Source organism: Excalfactoria chinensis, chromosome 11, assembly GCF_039878825.1.
Source record: "Excalfactoria chinensis isolate bCotChi1 chromosome 11, bCotChi1.hap2, whole genome shotgun sequence".
Taxonomy (NCBI): domain Eukaryota; kingdom Metazoa; phylum Chordata; class Aves; order Galliformes; family Phasianidae; genus Excalfactoria; species Excalfactoria chinensis.
In genome coordinates this window covers 14122171-14140752 of record NC_092835.1, presented here as the reverse complement: position 1 = coordinate 14140752, position 18582 = coordinate 14122171, and the positions used below count along the sequence as shown (strand labels likewise).

The following is an 18582-nucleotide window of genomic DNA, read 5'->3' as shown; positions in this document are numbered from 1 at the left end:
AAAGATACGAAAGCAGACACCCACCTTCTTTTGAGGGGAGACGACAGACTCTCCTGCACATCGACATAAATGCATACAGGTATTTCTCTAAGCTCTCATCAGTTTTCTTATGCAGCCTTGCCATAGCTCTGAATTTGGTCCAATCAAACCGTCCCCGTTCAGGATCAAACACCACTCCAAATGTGGACACAACTCTGTAGAAGTCAGCTTCTTCCCTTCTTGTCCACCTTTACCAGCAAGGAAAAAAGTAAATACTGTAATTTTCTTCACTGTATCATTCAGCGAGCAGCTATTATTTCTTCTAACTGTATAATGCATATACCTTTGCTGTCTTTCTATTTTAGCAGCCATCTTTGGATTTAGAGCAACTTCTTCATATGGAGGCTGCATCATACTAGTTTGTACTGGGAATGCTGGCTGGATCTGCTGGGCCTGCCTATTTTTACTTGTTCTTTGATAAGCTGTTATTAGGCGGCGAAGACGTGTTGTTAAGGCAGACTGAGTTGGCCAATAGATTTTGTCACCTTCCATCATTTGCCCATCTATATTAAAATGAAGTCACAGGAAAAAGAAAGAAATTAATTGTTGCTGTTGCCTATGGTTCTACAGTAGGCAATCTAAATGTTTTAGCTAAAAGCCAGGGGAATCAAGCAATTGAAAATTAAGTGTAGATTTCAAGTTGTGTATATTTACCTCCATCTGCTATTACTAGATCACCTGGGGATGAAACATCATCCTGTAGAAAAACAGAAGCAAAATAAAGTAAAAAAGGGACTTGGATAACTGCCCACAAAAGGTTCATTCTAACAAATATGACAATGAACAGTAACGTGCATTTTGCATAAATGGCTAACAAGGCACACAACAGAATTGTACAATAATTTATAGAGAGAAATGGGGAGTAAGGCCTGTGAATTCAGATAACTATAGCTATTAATAGATGCCTACCATACCTCTATGTCATCTTTAAACATTGCTGGTGCTGGTTTATATTCTGGATCTTCGACATCCCTGTTAAAATTTCAACAGAAAAGAAACTATGTTAATATTTTGAAAAGCTTACACGCAGTCACAAACAAAACTCATTTCAATTGACTTACATACACTGTGTTTAATCTTATATTTGAAGCAAGGAAAACATTTCATGCAACTTTGACTTGAAACCTGCCTCCCCTCTCAAAGCTATTCCTTATGAGTTGCTAGTATCATTGACTAAGAAAGGAACAAAGGAAGTTCTCCCTTTCTGCGCTTATCAGTAATACTCAAATTGATCTATTGGGGTCACTGGTTAACAGCACAAGAATATTACACCACGCTGAACAACCTGAAATAGATCTGTAATACTCTGTCTCTGAAAGCTTTCAAACTTGACAACCTAATGAATATTTCTGTTTCAGCAGCACAAAGTACAGTCCTTTTAACACCAGGTTGCTACATTCTTTCTTAGCTGTGAAATTCTGGATTCAAATAGTTCTCTTACACTTCTCTTAAGTCTGCTTAACGTAGTGTTTTTCAAATCAATGACACCACACTGGTAGGAAGCCAGGTAAGAAGAGAATGAAATGAAGAGAATGAAGCACAACACACACAAATTCAGCCTCTTTCACATTATTAAGCATTCACGCCCAGTTTGAAGTACCCCTACCCATCAATATAATCATTTGCTCTCTGCTCAGCAGCAACTGCTTTATCATCTGGCTTGCCAACCCTTTCCAAGAAGCACAGCGCTGGGTCTGCTCTGATCGTGTTGTATTTTTCATAACCTACAAATGAAAAAAAGACAAAAAATCAAATTTTAAGGTGAACTATAAGAAAAGATTATAGCCATTTGTATTGGGGAGGAGGGGGGAGAGTACACATGCAGTCATTCACGTTACTGACCATGTTTAAAAACTCCAATTAGAAGGGATTTGTCTGCCTCTGCATCCCACCACTCAGCAGGAACTTCAGAGTGATCTGGCTCAGGGACCCAAACATCAATTTCACTACGGAGATTCACCAACAGCACCAACATCAGTAATATTCAGAGGGAGCAACACATTTCTTTTTCTTCTTTGGAATTTGTATGCTATTCAGGGTGTTGAAACTACTTTCTTCAAATACACATAACAGCACATTCCATGTCCAACAAACTAATACAAAGGTTTTGAAGATTATAATGCTTCAAAGATTTTAAATTTTTAAATTGATTTTGGTATTTAAAAACAACTAACAGTTAACAAATGTAAGGCCATGCTACTATGAGGCACATAAATAAATGCTATAATGTATAGCTCATCTTTGATAACTGTTTTGATAACCTAAAGAAACTAAGGAATGCATTTCTTCACTTTATACTCAATAAGAACAGCAATACAAGATACACAGCTTGGTACTTTATATTTGATAGAGACCAGTAACAGAGAAAGAATACAGAAACAGCAGATAATATTATTTCTCTGAGTATTCTGCCAACTTCTGGCAGTTTGGGTTTACAAAACTCAGTAAGCCAAAAATCATCAGCTTCTGCACTCGACAGCCTGAGATGGACTTTTCTGTGAGTATTTGTAACAGCTTTCTGAAAACAGAAGTACTTCCATAGATAAATAAAAAAATAACGGAATATGTAGCACTTGGCCATAAGTGTGAAGAAAGATGCAAGGAAAAACCTGCTAGTCACCATGTAAGGAATATAACTTCATCTTTTACTTACTTTTTCAGTCTATTTACTTTTAATAGTACTATATATATCTATAGATTACAACAAAATGGGAAATCAAAACTTCCTTATGTCGAGAAGATACAAAGCATTTTGTGGACAGAGCAAATGAAAGCACTTCTCTCAGAGCCTAAATATACAGATATTTGCTTGAAGCTATTCTTATTTAGGTCTGGGAAGACTTCTTCAATTTCATTTGATAAGTTCACATTTAAAATGAGCAAGTAAAAAAAGCCTCCATATAGCTCACCTGGCATCAGTTCCATCAAACACTTTTTGAATTTCACTACCAATAACTTCTTGTTTTAAGTAATACAGCATTCTTACTCGAAGCAAGACCCTACAATAAAAAGAAACAAATGTATCAGTACTCTATAAACTTTATTTATTTTTCAATACCACCACAAACCTTTCAAACAGACTTCCTTCAGTTAGGAGAGGAGATACGCTCCAGTTCCTCCACCTTGCACTTCTTCACTGCTGGTGTTTCATCACCAAAAAAAATAAATCTCTCATCCAGAATCAGCAGAAAACTCCTCACTTGCTTCATAAACTACTGTTCAGAACAAGCTAGTGTTTCCCTTTTCCTACACAGAATATTCCCTTAGAAATATTTCAGTGAGCTGACAAACACCTTCAATATTCCCTTTCATTCCTCCTCATTTTGGAATTAAATTAACGTGGCTTCTCCTTGTTTTATCTCAGTTCTTGACTACAGCTGTATGAAGTTTGCAAGCAGAGCATGACAAGTTTTCTTATAGATTATTCCTTTATCTAAAATAAGCTCATTCATCGTTACTAGTCAAGCAAGCCAGCTCACATTCTCAGCAGCCTGGCCTCTCATCATTTAAATATATATATATATATATTTTTTATTTTTTTTTGTAAAGGATAACAGAATTATTTAAATACAAACACCTAAACAAATAAACACCACAAAAACTTGTTTTCTCCCAGCAAAACAACAAGTATCCTAAAGTTGAAGACAGCGAGGAGCAAGAAGAAAAAGTCTGCACATAAAGAGCAAAAAACATTCACACTTCAACTGCTCCTTACTTGTTGCAGTGATGTTTTATGTGCTTTTTGTATCCTTCATCTTGCAACAGATGTTCTGGATTGTATTTTCGCAGCCATTCTGCTTTGTGTATATCAAAAGTGCTAGCCTGGGTCTTCACTTTTTTTCCTTTTCTTCCTCTAGGCACAGGGGCTGACAGGCCTATAGAAGACATGATACAGTAACAGCAACAGGTAGGCACAGATCCCCTGTGACATTGTTACTAAATCCTACCACAATACAGGGACCTGCAAAGCAGAAAAATACACTATCCTCACGGCCTCTCAATAGGAGGCGTCCTTTTTCTTTGTTTTGTCTCCTAGAACATCTCTCAAATATATTTCACAAACTGAAGACAAAGCAGGAGTGGGGGAAAGAAACAGTTGTCAACTATAATGACAAAGAACAGGTTCTTATGAATTGAAATGAAAAGAAAGTTAACACACGTTATACCAATCCATTTGGGATTTTGATTTGCCATCAAAACAGAAGTAAAGCAGAAGTGAAACTTGTTTTTCCATCTATTGATATAGGCATCTGCATTAAGTTGTATTTACTTTAAGTATCACACCTTCAGGGAGAATTTTAAGCTGTGATTATAGCAGAACACACAGGTCAGTGTATGCGAAGGTATTTAACTGCAAAAAATACCTTACCAAGATGATTCTGCAACTCTCGTGTTTGCCCATCTTCTGTTGGAGTAATGAGATCCCATATAAAACTTTTTATTTTCTCATCTCCTCTGTAGTGAACAAGACAATAGGCTAAAAGAGCTCGGCAAATTATCTCCACGTCGTGTTCATTTAGCTGTCTCTTGAAGCGACCATGTGATAAAATGTCTCTCCATCGACCCCACCTAGTGCAAAGAAAAACACACAGTAGCACTTAAAGCTCATACATTCCATAAGTCTGCAGGCTTATTTTTTGAAAAGGAAAGCTAAAAATCCTAAAGGAATTCCACTTTTTTCTTCTGCTTAACTTACTGAGTGGAAACATGAAAGCAGCATCCCAACAAACTGTTTAAAATTGTTCTAAACAAAATCTGCTTGCTACGAAGAATAGTTTTAGGCTCTTAAGACACAAAACTCATGCAAACTCATAATGACTAACGCAGTCATTTATCATTTCAGGGGCTGAAAGAAGACCTAAGATTTTATTTACAAAATGAACACATGACTTAAGTATGCTAGAAATAACTGGTCAGATTTTCAGTTCCCATTCAAACTTCATTGAAATACAAGACATTCTATAATTATGAACAAGTCACTTACTAAGTCTTTGATTAATTTTATTTTAGGTACTTACAGAGTCTTGAACCTACCCATATTGTATTGTAATGACTAAACCTAACCCTCTCTGCAGAAAGGTTTTCACCTCTTTTCATTAATATTTACTCAACTGCAAATTACCAGAAAGCTTTATGCAGGCTCCGTAATTCTGAAATAAGTTTGTGGTCTAATACACATACATACAAGAAATTATTGTAAGTTTGTTTCTATCTAGATACTGTAACATGTAACACTATAAACACAGCCATTTATGTACCTACACCAAAAAGCCCCAAAAGGTAAACCTTGGACTTGCGACAAAAGCAAAGATATAAAATTATAGTTATGTAATTAGATGTATTTTATTGCAACTCAGAACTTTTGCAAGAAGTTGTAAATCTTAAAATGCTACGGATCACATCAAACAGTAAGGAGGCTATATGTAAAGGGAATACACACACACAGACACTTATTAACCAGTCAAGATCTGTATTTATCTCTGCCAATAAGTCACTCCATAAATATAAACACATTTTAAACTTATTGTATCCTAGATCAAAGAATGCTATATACCATACCCATAGACCAGTAAGTTTTTCTCCACCCGAAAGCACTCCGTCCTTCCGTATCCATTGGAACGGTCACAAGGCCTGCGGAGTTTGGGCTTCTCCTCCCCCTCACTCTCCACTTCAGACAATTCAGCCAGCTCATCTTTTGTAGCGCTGAAGGGCCTTGTTTGTTTTCTGATTCGTGGGGTATCAATAACCAGGCTGTTCTGCAAAATTTCAAGCAGACCTTCTTAGAAAAGCAGTTGTTAAGTTGTTCTTAAAGAGGTGAATTTACTTTAAGAATGAACAGTCTCTTAATTTACTAATAGGTTTTTTGCAAAGATATCACTGAATATACCCACATATAACACGTATAATATTTTGTGGTATTTAAGACAACAACAACAAAAGGTTTTTGTACCATGGTGCTAGCATGCTGCTAACAAACCAGACTCAGTACCTCCTCTGAGCTGAATACCTGCACTACATGTTATCAGTAAAAAAAGGCCAACAAAACCTTTATGGAACTGACTGCATGGGAATGTTGTCAAGCATTAGTCACAGCTTCCAGTATTGTAAAACTGACATTATGCCTTTCAGTTAGCTATTTTGCTGATTCCAGCATGGGGTTTACAGTCAGAGAAAGAAAAGTAATCAGAATAATTACATGCTTCTAATTCTTTTCAGATCTTAAGCAAAAATAAATAAATACTATAAATAAGTTACTATATATGTATATATATATATATATATATATATATATATATATATATATATATATATATATATATATATATATATATATATATGACAACAGGGAGCTAGGAAATTACTGAAGTGGTTGATTACCCATGCAGAAACTAACCACCAAAAATTTGGCATTGCTAACTGAGAATTAAACAACAAGGACATACTTGAAAAAAAAAACTACAATATGACAGTACTTACTCGGCCACTGAGAGCATCTATATCTATTTCTGCTTTTTTGGCCCATTTCTGCCAGAAGTTGGGATCATCTAGAGAAATATCAGTTCTGTTTCCAGACGCAACAAAGCTAGCCTGCAAAAAAATAAAACTACATCTTACTAACAGCATACATGAGAAGTCTGTAGGATCTGAATGCCCCAGCATTGGGAAGACTGCAAAACTTTATTCGTACAAAATCTCCTGAGCTGCTGCTAAGCCTTCAGAAGTTCCTTAACAGTGCAAAGTAACTCAAAAGTTCTCCTCCCCCTTAATTTTTTCAATTCTGACCTATAACGAATCAGAAAATTCTAATGAATTTCTAGGTACCACCAGGAGAGAAAAACATTAAGCAGCAAGATGATTCTGCTTCTAAGTTTGAATCTCAATTACTCAAATGGAAAAAAGTAGAATCTTTTGAAGAGGCTTATCAGCATTTGGGGATTTAATCTCATGCAAAATTACTCGCTTGGGGGAAATTTCAAAGGAGTATTTAAACTACCAACAATCAAAGCCTGAGAGCATGGAATGCGCTACATTTCAGAAGGTCTTTAAAAAACTAACACACTGCTTTTAGGGAAAAAAAGATTCTTTCCAACTCTTGTGATAAAAAGATAGAGATGATCACATTCCCTAATTGGTTCTTCAGATTTTTCCTTAATTCATGATTAGCAAGATACAAAAGATCCTAAATATATTTATAAATAACACATTTTTACATATGAATTACATACAGTTATTTTTATTGTTTACTGTCTGCCCCCCCCTCTTTTTTTTGTTTTTTAACACAAACAGAACCATACTGTCAAAGACCAACTTTGTGCTTCCATACCTTGGCAAATGTGGAGCCCCTTCCTTCTGATTCAATTGTGATAGTTTTGGTACGCCGCTGCAAAATTTGGTCAATGTCTTCCTCACAGAATTTGGAGCCCTCATCTTCTTCATCCATAATGGCACCATACGCACCTCTTCGAAGCAAGTCTTCTATTTCTTTTTTAGAGAGTTGTTGGATCTGCATAAATAAAACTCACATCAAAAAAGCCTAGGAAAATCCCACTGAAGTGATATTTATTTCTTCTTCATTTCAATGCTTCTGCAACCTAGTTACAGATTTGTAATTTAGAATTTAAAAGCTAAGATATAAATCATTAAGAGATACGTTTTTTAGAAAATAAGTCTACATACACCACCAACACTGTTTTCTCTTCCACTCATACTCTGTAAGACAGCCTTATCCAGTCCCAATTTCAGACTTGCTCTGTCAAACATCTCTCTTTCATATGAGTTACGAGTTATCAGTCTGTAGACCTTCACCGCTTTGTTCTGTCCAATCCTGTGACAACGGGCTTGAGCCTTTTGAAGGAAAGGTGAAGAGCGGTAAGAAATCAGACTCATTTAAGGAAAGCGTAAGTTTCAAGTAGTTTATCCTGTTCAAGCACAATCTTAAAAATAACAGAACAAGCTTGCAAAGAAATCAAGCGGCCATTTACTTAAATTCCTAAACTTGATTTGCTGCTTTACCATACACCATAATTAATTTCTATATACTGCATTACTCAGTATATACAGAATCCAACTCTAGTGCTGCCTTGGCTTTCATGTCATCAAAATCTTTATAAACTCAGACTTTGCTGTGCTGTGCATGTAAAAAAGTAAACAGTTGAAAAGAGAAAGTCAGAACCAGATGAAGTCATCTGGGTTTCCTCTATGTAGGTAGAAAGCACTCATCAGTAAACATTAAGCATATGCCTTAACAACAATGTTTAAAAATGATGCAGGTTCAAAATAAAGACTGAATACTCCAAGCGATCAAATTTTTAATCCACCAAATTAGTCTCCTCAGGTCTCAATGTTCAGTGCATTTACCTGCAGATCATTTTGAGGATTCCAGTCTGAATCAAAAATTATACATGTATCTGCTGCAGTCAAATTAATCCCCAAACCACCAGCTCTGGTGCACAGAAGGAACACAAAGCGATCAGAATCTGGTTTGCTGAACCGGTCAATTGCAGCTTGCCTGAGGTTGCCACGTACTCGTCCATCAATTCGTTCATATAAGTATCTGGAAATTGTCATATGCACAGAAAATTACAAAAATACTTGTAATTTAAAGAGAAAGTAGAACGGATCTCCTGCCTGCACATCTATTTTTACAGTGAATGAAAGTCACAACTAACTTTGATTATCAGAAGTCAGAACAGAGCTCACCTCTTTGTACTACTAACACGCATCAGGAAGCCCTAACATCAAATATTTAAGACAAGTTCTTTATGCGTTAGAACAATTAACTGATGATACATGCCTTTAGACATGTATTACCATGGCATTTATTTTGCACTACAAACTGGAGTCCAACAGGTATATTTAGAAGTTTTTCATGTGCTATTCCTGGATTGCTGCCTGTGGTACAGAAGCAGGCAGTGTGCTTTTGTATTACATACCAAATTGTTTGATCATGATAGGGGCAACCAAGTAACATTTACAAAGAAGTACTTGGTGAGCTGTCATTCAACAAACCACACATTGATTTTGTCAAGAGCAGGAGAAATAGAACAAAAAGAACTTCACAGTACCTCTCACTGCCTTTCATCAAAGGCATCAATGAATTTGACTTCCTCAACTAAAAGTGGCAAAATTAGAAGCCCAGGGTAAAAAAACCACTTCTCTTATCTTTGATAATTACAAAGACTCCAATAAAACTTCAGATATCAAATAAAACGCCTGTCTTGCTTAAAAAAAGGAGTAAGTACTTCCACACATTCATTGTAAAAGGATGCTGAATGCATATCAACTAGTCAAAGCTTCACAACCATTTTTCTTCTAATCAGGCATAAAATAGGACAGCAGATAATCTACAGGACCACAGGCTATTTGGCAGGCAGCCATCTCCTACAGTCATTAATCCTGCTAACTACCAAGTCTAACCATGTGTGCACACTAACATTTCTAATCAAACAGTAGCATAAAGCAAGATTCAGCTTCTGTGGATTTCAGAAGATTGTACTTGTAGATCACAAAGTCAGAGAGTTGCTCAGGTTGGAAAAGACCTTAAAGATCATCAAGTCCAACCACAACTTAACCACACTAGCCTAACTAACAACCTTCCACTCAAACAAGTCCCTGAGCACCACATCCAAATGGTTTTTAAACACATCCAGGGATGGTGACTCAACCACCTCCCCAGGGAGCCTTTTTCAGTGCTTAACAACCCTTTCTGTAAGGATTTTTTTTCTGATATCAATGATATCAATCAAAGTTATGATATACTAATCTAGATGTAGTTGTATCGTTATAGGAAAAGGAATCATTTCATGCTGGATTGTTAAACATTACTATAAAGTTAAAAGTAGGATGTTAATCAGAAATACAAAATACAAAACGTTAAGCTCAGTTCACGTAAATAGTTTTGTGAAACAAAACCACAGAATCACAGAGATCACGTACAGTTAATAAAAAACACACAACTATTTTTGGTATGCTGTAGCCCACAACATCCAAAAATACGCCCATTGAGACCAATAAACTACACAGTATGCACAGTATTACCTTTTATGTATAAGGTAATCCTCCAAAATATCAAGGCAGCGCACCATTTGAGAGAAAATAAGGACCTTGTGGCCTCCTGCTTTCATTTTTGGAAGGAGTTTATCAATAAGAACCAATTTACCAGCAGACTGGATCATTGCTTGTAGATGGAAGTCTGGAGCAGTTGGGTTGTAAGTTTCTTTAAATTCTCCAAGGATTTTCTCTTCAGCACCTATTGAAGAGTATCTCTTAGTATCTACAGGCATAAGCTACATAAACCTCTATGTATAGGAATAAGCTGCTAATAAAACCACAACAATGCCTGTAACTCTATATATCCCTGGTTAGCCACTACTGGAGACAGAACACAGTGCTGGATGGACCTGATGTTTATGAAGAACATCTGCTTCTATGGCTTACATTTAACGAGAACAACACTGGAAAAAAAACACCTAAAAATTAGATGAGTACCTCCAAATTGCACAGTGAAAAATACAACTTGTTCAAGTGTTGGGTAAAAAAGTCATTAAAAAAGTCCTTTTTACAGCTGAGATATTTGAAGTAAGACTTGAGTCTTGAGTGGTAGTTTTTAAGACCTTTTCTGAAGTCCCAGTATGACTGAAAACACAGTAAAATCTAAGAACTTCAAATGCATTTTCTTGCAAGTAGGAAAGAAGTAATAAACTGAGTGAGAAAAGCACAAAACACTGGGACAGACAGTGTAAAAATTATTCTTCCTGCAGATTACAAGTTCACTCTAGATGCTGTTCTTAATGCTGCTTTTAAAAACATGTATATTATTTTCATAAAATAATTACAAATATCTTGGGAAATCATACAAAAAAGTTCACATTTTGGGTCTCAAACATGCAACTTCCTTATATCTATCAAAAAATACTTCCATCTCATCAAGTTGTTCTTAAGTAGTTTAAATAAAGTGCAGAAAGTTCAAAAACTGAATGCAATTTTGATTTCACATATACTTACCTTTGATGAGATAAGGATGATTACAGCATTTTCTGAGTTCCATCATAGTGTTAACCAAATTTGGTACATTTGCTTGCCCAGCTCCTTTAGATAAGAAAGCAAAGTTCTTCTCCAAGATTGCTCGATAGTATTTCTTCTGAATATTAGTTAGTTCTACTTCAATTATTGTTTCTTCCTTAGGAGCCAGCTTTTTTTCTACATCTTCCTTTAATCGTCTGAGCATCATGGGCTTCAAGATAGCTTGTAATTTCTGAACCTGAGTGAAACAGAAGTTTTTTGGAACACATAAAGTGCAGTTAAATTCATTTCTCAGCTTACATAAACTGCTTCTCAGACAGGATATCATCTTATTTTTAACCTCAGAATACTAAAGAAGTGTTTGATACACCCCAAAAACATCATTGCCTGCAAACTGCCTATGAAGCCTGAAAATTTCAGTTTTTATACTTCTCCCTATTCTCTTACTGTATTTACAAAGTCTATCCAAAAATGTAAAAAATAACATCAATTAAAATTCTGCAATTTATACTCTGCTTTAAAATTTATCAGAGTATTTTCCAAGTCATGTCAATCTCTAACTATTGCTAATGCAGTAGTAGTTATGATTCAAGCCAGAAGTTTCTCCTACAAGTCACCTGCTCAAATACTCAAACCCAAGATGAACTAATTCAACGTGCATTACCTGTTCTTCTGTTTTAAGGTCTCCAAATTCTTGCATGAATGTTGATTCAGCAGGAAAACGCAATGGTTCAAGAAAATGAAGAAGACTAAATAACTCTTCTACTGTGTTCTGCAGTGGCGTACCAGTTAACAGCACTTTATGTTCCTACAGAAGGAAACAAAAATTAAATGGCTTATGTGCAAACACTAACATTTTTCTGTCATGTTCAAATGTCATAACATGAAATTAGCAGCTCTGTATTTTACTTAGTATAGAGACAGATGGATTAGTAGTAGATAAACAGTAAGTATTTTCAACTAGCTTTTCTTTAAATCCTGTCTTCCTTCAGCCCTAATGAATAAATGAATACTTGAACTTGGCCTGCAATATTCACATGAATATAATCGCCCTCTTTCCACAGTGAGGAAAAGAAACACATATCAGAAAGCAAAGATAATTTCTGACAACACGTAGCAATGAGCGAATCAAAATAAGTCAAGTCTGGAAAAAAAAAAGAATCCAAACCCAGTCATGGAGCACCTTGTAATAATGCTCCAAAAATCTTAAGACTCGCAGTAGTAGTTGCTTTTTGTAAAGCTCCCAGAATATCAAGCAAAATCCAAACTGCAGGATTGGAGAATAATTCTGCCTTAAATTCCAGGAATTGCACTGTACTATTTTAGAATTAAGGAGACCATATTAAAGGAAGCTTTCATGGTAATCAAAACAGACTTTAGAACAGTATCATCACAAATAGATTCTGCTTACAGTTAAAGCTTAGCACCCTTTTTTAACCAATCAAAACCACACCACTATCAGGTCTGAATAACACATACATTTGAAGAGAGTTTCAGGAACATGCCCCTTCACAGAGAGACTGCTTAAAAGGTCTTTTCTGACAGATAAATAAGCTTGTGATTTATCATACTCTACAGCATTATTTTTAAAGGAAACAAACAGAATTAAACAGAAGTGAAAAGCAATTACTCACGAGGTTCATTAATTTTAGTCCTTCTAACAGTTTGCAGTTTCTATTTTTCAGTCTGTGTGCTTCATCAATAATAACGCATCGCCATTCAATTGCATTTAGCTCTGGACAGCCACCAAGAATCATTTCAAAAGTTGTGATAATGGCTTGGAATCTGTAGGTACCTCGAACGATACGTCCCTGGAGATTCATCAATGTAAAATTTGTTATGTTACATTGAATCAACTCGATTTACAGATTTTGTTGACATTTTACCCTAAGCTGGATACCAGATTTTATAATATAAATTAGTTCATCAACCTATGCATATTCATTAACTATGCACATTTTCTACCTATACCACATCAATAGGAATTCAGTATCATCTAACCAACAGTGTATTCTAACAACTTATGAATTGCTAAGAGTGCCAGAAGATATATGTAGATAATATTACATTTTTAATCCTGTAAAAATCTGGAAGACTGACAGAAAAAAAACCGAGTCAACCCATCAAAATGTGACAGCAATATGACAGTTAGCACTCACACAGTTAGGTATGAAAAAATAGCAGCTGACAGCTAAACAAACATTTAGCACCTGGCTTGATCTGCTACACTGGTCTGATAAAGAATACAGAAGCACTCAATACCACAGACAGTAGACAGCAATTCACTGGAGAAACAAAACATTCCCTTGTTATTTCGAGCTACCTAAAAACAAGCTTCTGCTTTACCAATAATATAGAAATATCATGATTTTTTTTTTAATGTATGCCCATGTAAAATACATAAAAGAGGCATGAAAGAAGAACCCCTGAAATCTGACTAGATAATGTCAGTGTAAAGTAACAAGAGATAATGTCAATGTAAAGTAACAAGAGAAAAGCAAACTGTACACAAGCAAGGCTAGTTTACCGTACAGAAATGAAATAGCTATAATAAAGGAAACAGCTTATTCAGATTTATTTTTGTTCTTAATGTTCTTCTCATTCAGCCTCCAACTGCAACTATCTGCATAGACTTTAATCTCCATGTGTGTATCTGTGTCACTTCTTTGCAGAAGTGTTCTCAGCATACCAAAACATCAAACATCTTGCTGCAACCACTTCCACAAAATTTACTCTGTAAGAATATGGTAAACATTTAGAGAAATTAAAAGCTTAAAAAAAACACAATGGGATGTAAAATGACTTTCTGTATGTACAGCTAATCTAAAGTGTACTTTTCAATCCTACTACCTGTGATGTGCCTTGGGTAAGACAGTGCATACAAGTGATGTTACAATACCTGGGAGTCCCTGAAGTACATTTCATATTGCTGAATCATCTGCCTGCTGATCATACTTCCATGGTACACCACAACATTAAGGTCAGTCCATGTGCGAAATTCTCTTTCCCAATTTGTTATAGTGGAAAGCGGAGCTATGATCAGAAAAGGTCCTCTTATACCAGACAGGAGGATTTCATAGAGGAATGTAATTGACTGAATGGTTTTGCCAAGACCCATTTCATCCGCTAAAATGCAATTTCGTCTGAAAGTAGAATACATTTATTTGTTATTGAGGTCAAAGAAAGTACAGAGCTCGGGTTATTGCTCAAAAGGACAATTTATTAAACAAAGCTCAAATATACCAGTTCAAAACAATACTCAGAATTGAGGTACTGCAAGAGACACTCATATGTTCGCTGGTTTTGGTGAAAGAATAAGCTGATGCACAAAACCACAGTTTTCAATCATGTTTAGCACTGGCAAAACCTCAAGATGGAACGTGCCAGGAGGTTGTCCTAGAAAAATATTATGAGGTTATTTTTTTGGGACTACACCTGCCCCAGTTTAAAGGAATTCAAATTAATCAGTTTTCCTGTAAGTATGCACACCATAATGAATCTTCTAGAGATCCATAAAGACTCTATATAAGTCACAAATACAAAGCATCCCAGTCACCCTTACACAAACAGGGTGGAACAAAGCATCGCTGCCAAGCTTTCCCCACATTTCCAAAACCAAAACGGAGGCATATAATCAAAAGAGTATGCACAGTACCACTGGGTGCTCACGCTCAGCCACATATTGAAGCTCTTCAATCTGCCAGCATACATGCTCACACAGCCATGGAGAGCATGATTGAGAATTGAAAACATTTTTTTGTAATCATTCAACTATATGTAGTAAAATGTTAAGACTGAAAATGCATTTTCAGTTAATTTGACTCCTTTTTCTTTTACTCCTGATGATAAAAACACAGTTTTCAAAGTTTCAAAGGAAGAGAAATTCCTTTTTTTTTTTCCATTGTATCTTTTCAGCTCTAAGCAGAGAAACAAAGATAAATTGAGTTCAAACAGTATTCATTCCTCATAAAATTTTCTCCCCGTGTTACAACATTTATATTAACAAAAATTCCATGCATTTACCTATTGTACCAGTTGAACAGAAGCCAGTTAAGTCCCTCCAGTTGATATTCCCTGAGCTGGTTGCCATTTTTATATTCCCTCGAGTGTTCTATCTTCTTCCATGAGTTTGGAGGTGGTCGGTCCTTTAAAAGAAAAACAAGTATGGAGGTTAGCACGTACTCTTTATTTCCACCAAAACTGTTCTACTCACTTTTTCTCAAGCCTAACAATCTACATTTAGAAGGAAACTTCTTAGCCTTTAAACTGGGATGCTGTCATTGTTGACACTACTTACTAATGGTCAGTCTGTGGAAAACTGAAATTTGTATCTGTCTATTAATACTTTTAAAATTAGAGTTTATACTATAAAAATATTAAGGACATGAAACAACAGACTAACAGTATCAAAATATATTATCTTAATCTTCCTGGCTCCAAGATTGTGCACTCAACAGACCGGCAATTAGATTGTAGCAGGCAACCTAACAAAGAAACCATGAAGCGGTTTGACTGCAACTAAGTAGCAGCAGACACACTCTTCAGGCAGCTCTACATTATGACTTGAACAAACTTACAGATTCAAGCAAAATAGTTTTAGTAAGATCTTTTCTGATCAGCTGTACTTATTACATTTCCCAGGATTTGTGACAGCTTGCATTTACTCTTGACTCATGTAGCCTTATCTGGCAACCTGGAACTTAATTTTGTGTCTCTGTACTTCCAGTGTCAGGATTCTCTGACAGCCCCCCCCTCCTTCCCCCCAAGCAGGAGTTGCTTTCCCTTCCCAGTAGCTGTGATCTGCTCCCCTCCACCACCAGCAAGCATCTGCCCATTCCCCCCATGCCAGGAGGAGCCACACTCCTGCTGGCAGGGCTGCTGTCAGCAAATACTTCCTTGTATGTGCTAGGGCCTGGAATAAAAAATACTTGTTGCTGATCCTGACACGGCTATCAGTAGTACAGCTGCATTTCAATAATCGTTTTCTCTCCAAGTCAAGTACGGTAACAGAGATGTATGTTATCAAGGCCTTCTCAAATGCCAAAATGGCAGGGTTTTAAATTAATACCAGAAAAATGAAAAACATAATCTGAAGAGGTTAGCTGTGACTACTGTCATTATTTGCAGATAAAAGAAGATTAAAATAAAATCCTACAAATTAAAATACTGTTCATATTCAGTTACATAAAATAAATAATTAGAGCATGTATGGTGTACCACTCCAGTGTCTTAAGGCAGAATAAGCAACGACAGTGACATATACAGGACTTTAAATAGAAGTAGTATTTTTTTCCCCTCCTACTCTGAGACAGAAGATTGATAACTTAAAGACAACACGCATTTCCTTGTTACATGTATTTTTCTTCCTTTCAGCTATCTCGTTATTAAAAGAAGAAAAATGAAAGCAGGAAGTAATTATGGAATCTGTTTGACAGGCCTGCTTGTCAACTTCCTTTAGTGCTAAAGCACAAGACTTCACTCTGGTCTCTGCAAGAGGATGATTATATTTCATTCTGTTTTCCTATCTTAATAGTGCTTAGATTCTATAACAGCCTTTTTCAGTGTGTTTCTCATCACTTAGTTAAAAGCTTAGAAAGTTATAATGCTTCATGTTTTCTCCAAACTTTTTTTTTTTTTTTTTTTTTTTTTTAACAGAATAACAATTTAGATGAAAATATTATCCTTAAGTAACAAGGCTCACAAATCCTTCACACAGAATATCAGTAAGTCTTACATTAAACACAGAATTATACAGTGGGGAAGATAAAAATTGCATTTGCCAAGACAGACAAGTAAATTAGGCATAATTTTACCAGTCTCCTTGAGTCAGGCCTGGAAGCTTGCAATTGTTCAAATTCTTCTATTTTTGCTTGATCTACATCTTCTTTCAGCTCCCACGTACTGTCTTCATATGGCAACGAACACCATTTTACTAAATAGTAAACAACAGGCTGCAGAAGAAAATTCTGAATGTTATCAGCTTTTAATTTAGTATACAGACTGTTAATATACCTTACTACATGAGCAGCTAACTTATGGGCTATACCTACAAAGAAAAATACATTTATAATACTTTCTGAGTAATCCGTGTACTTATCCTTGGGTTCTTGTATTTTTCTACCTGTTGCAGAACGCTGGAGTACTTTTTAATCCTGCTTACCCACATCTAAGTGTCATTCTTAGGGAAGACGAATTGCTGTATTTCTGATAATTGTGGAAATGACAAAAAAAAAAAACCAAAAATTTAACAGATGTGCTGCCTAGAACATATCCTTCTTTCTCAAATCAGGCTACTTAAGCCATTTTTTAAATCTGATGTTCTCATTCTGTGAAAGCTTTCCAGATGAGGTAGAATAGTTGGTCCAAATGTAATGCCTCTTACCTATTTCCATGGATACTACAAAGAGCACAGTAACACCATTTGACAGAGCAAGTTCTCAGCTACAATTCGCTATTTTTCAACACAGTCGCCACTATTAGCTCTGCACTTTTGCCAGCACTGAACAAGAGACTGACTACATGCTGAGATTGTAAAACTGCAAACCTATCTGCAATGTGATCGGTCTTTTATGTTGCTATCACCACTGCCAAAACGCACCACCCATCACCTCACAGTGCTCACACTCACTGTTTGGTCTCCATAAATGTTAAGCAAGCATCAATGAATGTCAACAGGTGCCATTTTTTCAGCATTGAGGAATTCAGTGACACACCTTTGCTTCATCTGCACTTCCAAGTCAAACACCAATTGGTCAGACTGCCCCTCTGCTGCCATCTGTCACATGGCAACAAAACATAATGGACTACTAATGGGAAGGTTCAGCCTCTACCTGCCACACCACCTTTAGTAAAAGGTGGATGTTGTTTTACTATGTTTTACTAAAGGCCAAAACTATAAAATATAAGGCATTACTTTAGGAGCAGCAAAAATATATATTAAATATGTTTAACATATTTATTAAACACTGAGGAAGAAGCCTACTAGTGGCTTCTCAATTGCTGACTGTCAAAAGCCTGTGGGTGGGTGGAGTGAGAGAGGAAGAAGGAAGCACCAAAGATACTTATTTCTTGCCTTCTTGTGCCTTTTTCTACAAGTGATGCCTTGTCACCACCTGACAGACAGGACCAGTCTTTTGTCTCAGCACACACAGTAATTAACACAGCTCACCTTTGCATCAGTAACCACGTGTCTTTTACATATTAGTAAAAAGCAAAGCCATTGAGCTGTGATTTCTATCTCAAAAAAAAAAAACCAAAAAACAAAAAACCACCATGGTAATGCAAGGTAATGGCAAGACTGTGTGGATCAATGAAAATATTATTCAGGATTAAAATCATGGCGAAATCATGAATGTGTTAACTCTGAAATTTGCTAGAAATACTATTACCAGTCAGTTACATCATCTTGACATGCTTTGAGATATGCTTACCTCACCAGTGTCTTTATCTTCACAAAGAGAGACTTCTAATACCCGGTCTACTTCAACATAGTCAGGATTAAAAGGTTCTTCTTCCATCTGC

General features: G+C 36.0%; 1 protein-coding gene across 8 annotated transcripts in view; it reads right to left on the bottom strand.

Annotated features, from left to right (window-relative positions):
- Positions 1-18582, bottom strand: part of CHD9 (chromodomain helicase DNA binding protein 9) — an 83472-nt gene that overhangs the window by 14368 nt on the left and 50522 nt on the right. For all 8 annotated transcript variants that reach the window (XM_072346869.1, XM_072346866.1, XM_072346871.1 and 5 more), the window contains 22 exons: positions 18492-18578; positions 16875-17012; positions 15085-15206; positions 13961-14204; positions 12696-12872; positions 11726-11869; positions 11044-11299; positions 10078-10288; positions 8398-8593; positions 7717-7884; positions 7364-7543; positions 6517-6627; positions 5599-5795; positions 4409-4608; positions 3755-3914; positions 2949-3038; positions 1882-1985; positions 1646-1763; positions 954-1011; positions 694-736; positions 323-542; positions 25-227 (listed from right to left, as the gene is read on the bottom strand). In XM_072346869.1, the coding sequence (XP_072202970.1) occupies positions 25-227; positions 323-542; positions 694-736; positions 954-1011; positions 1646-1763; positions 1882-1985; positions 2949-3038; positions 3755-3914; positions 4409-4608; positions 5599-5795; positions 6517-6627; positions 7364-7543; positions 7717-7884; positions 8398-8593; positions 10078-10288; positions 11044-11299; positions 11726-11869; positions 12696-12872; positions 13961-14204; positions 15085-15206; positions 16875-17012; positions 18492-18578 (3427 nt within the window). The remainder of the gene's footprint in view (positions 1-24; positions 228-322; positions 543-693; positions 737-953; positions 1012-1645; positions 1764-1881; positions 1986-2948; positions 3039-3754; positions 3915-4408; positions 4609-5598; positions 5796-6516; positions 6628-7363; positions 7544-7716; positions 7885-8397; positions 8594-10077; positions 10289-11043; positions 11300-11725; positions 11870-12695; positions 12873-13960; positions 14205-15084; positions 15207-16874; positions 17013-18491; positions 18579-18582) is intronic.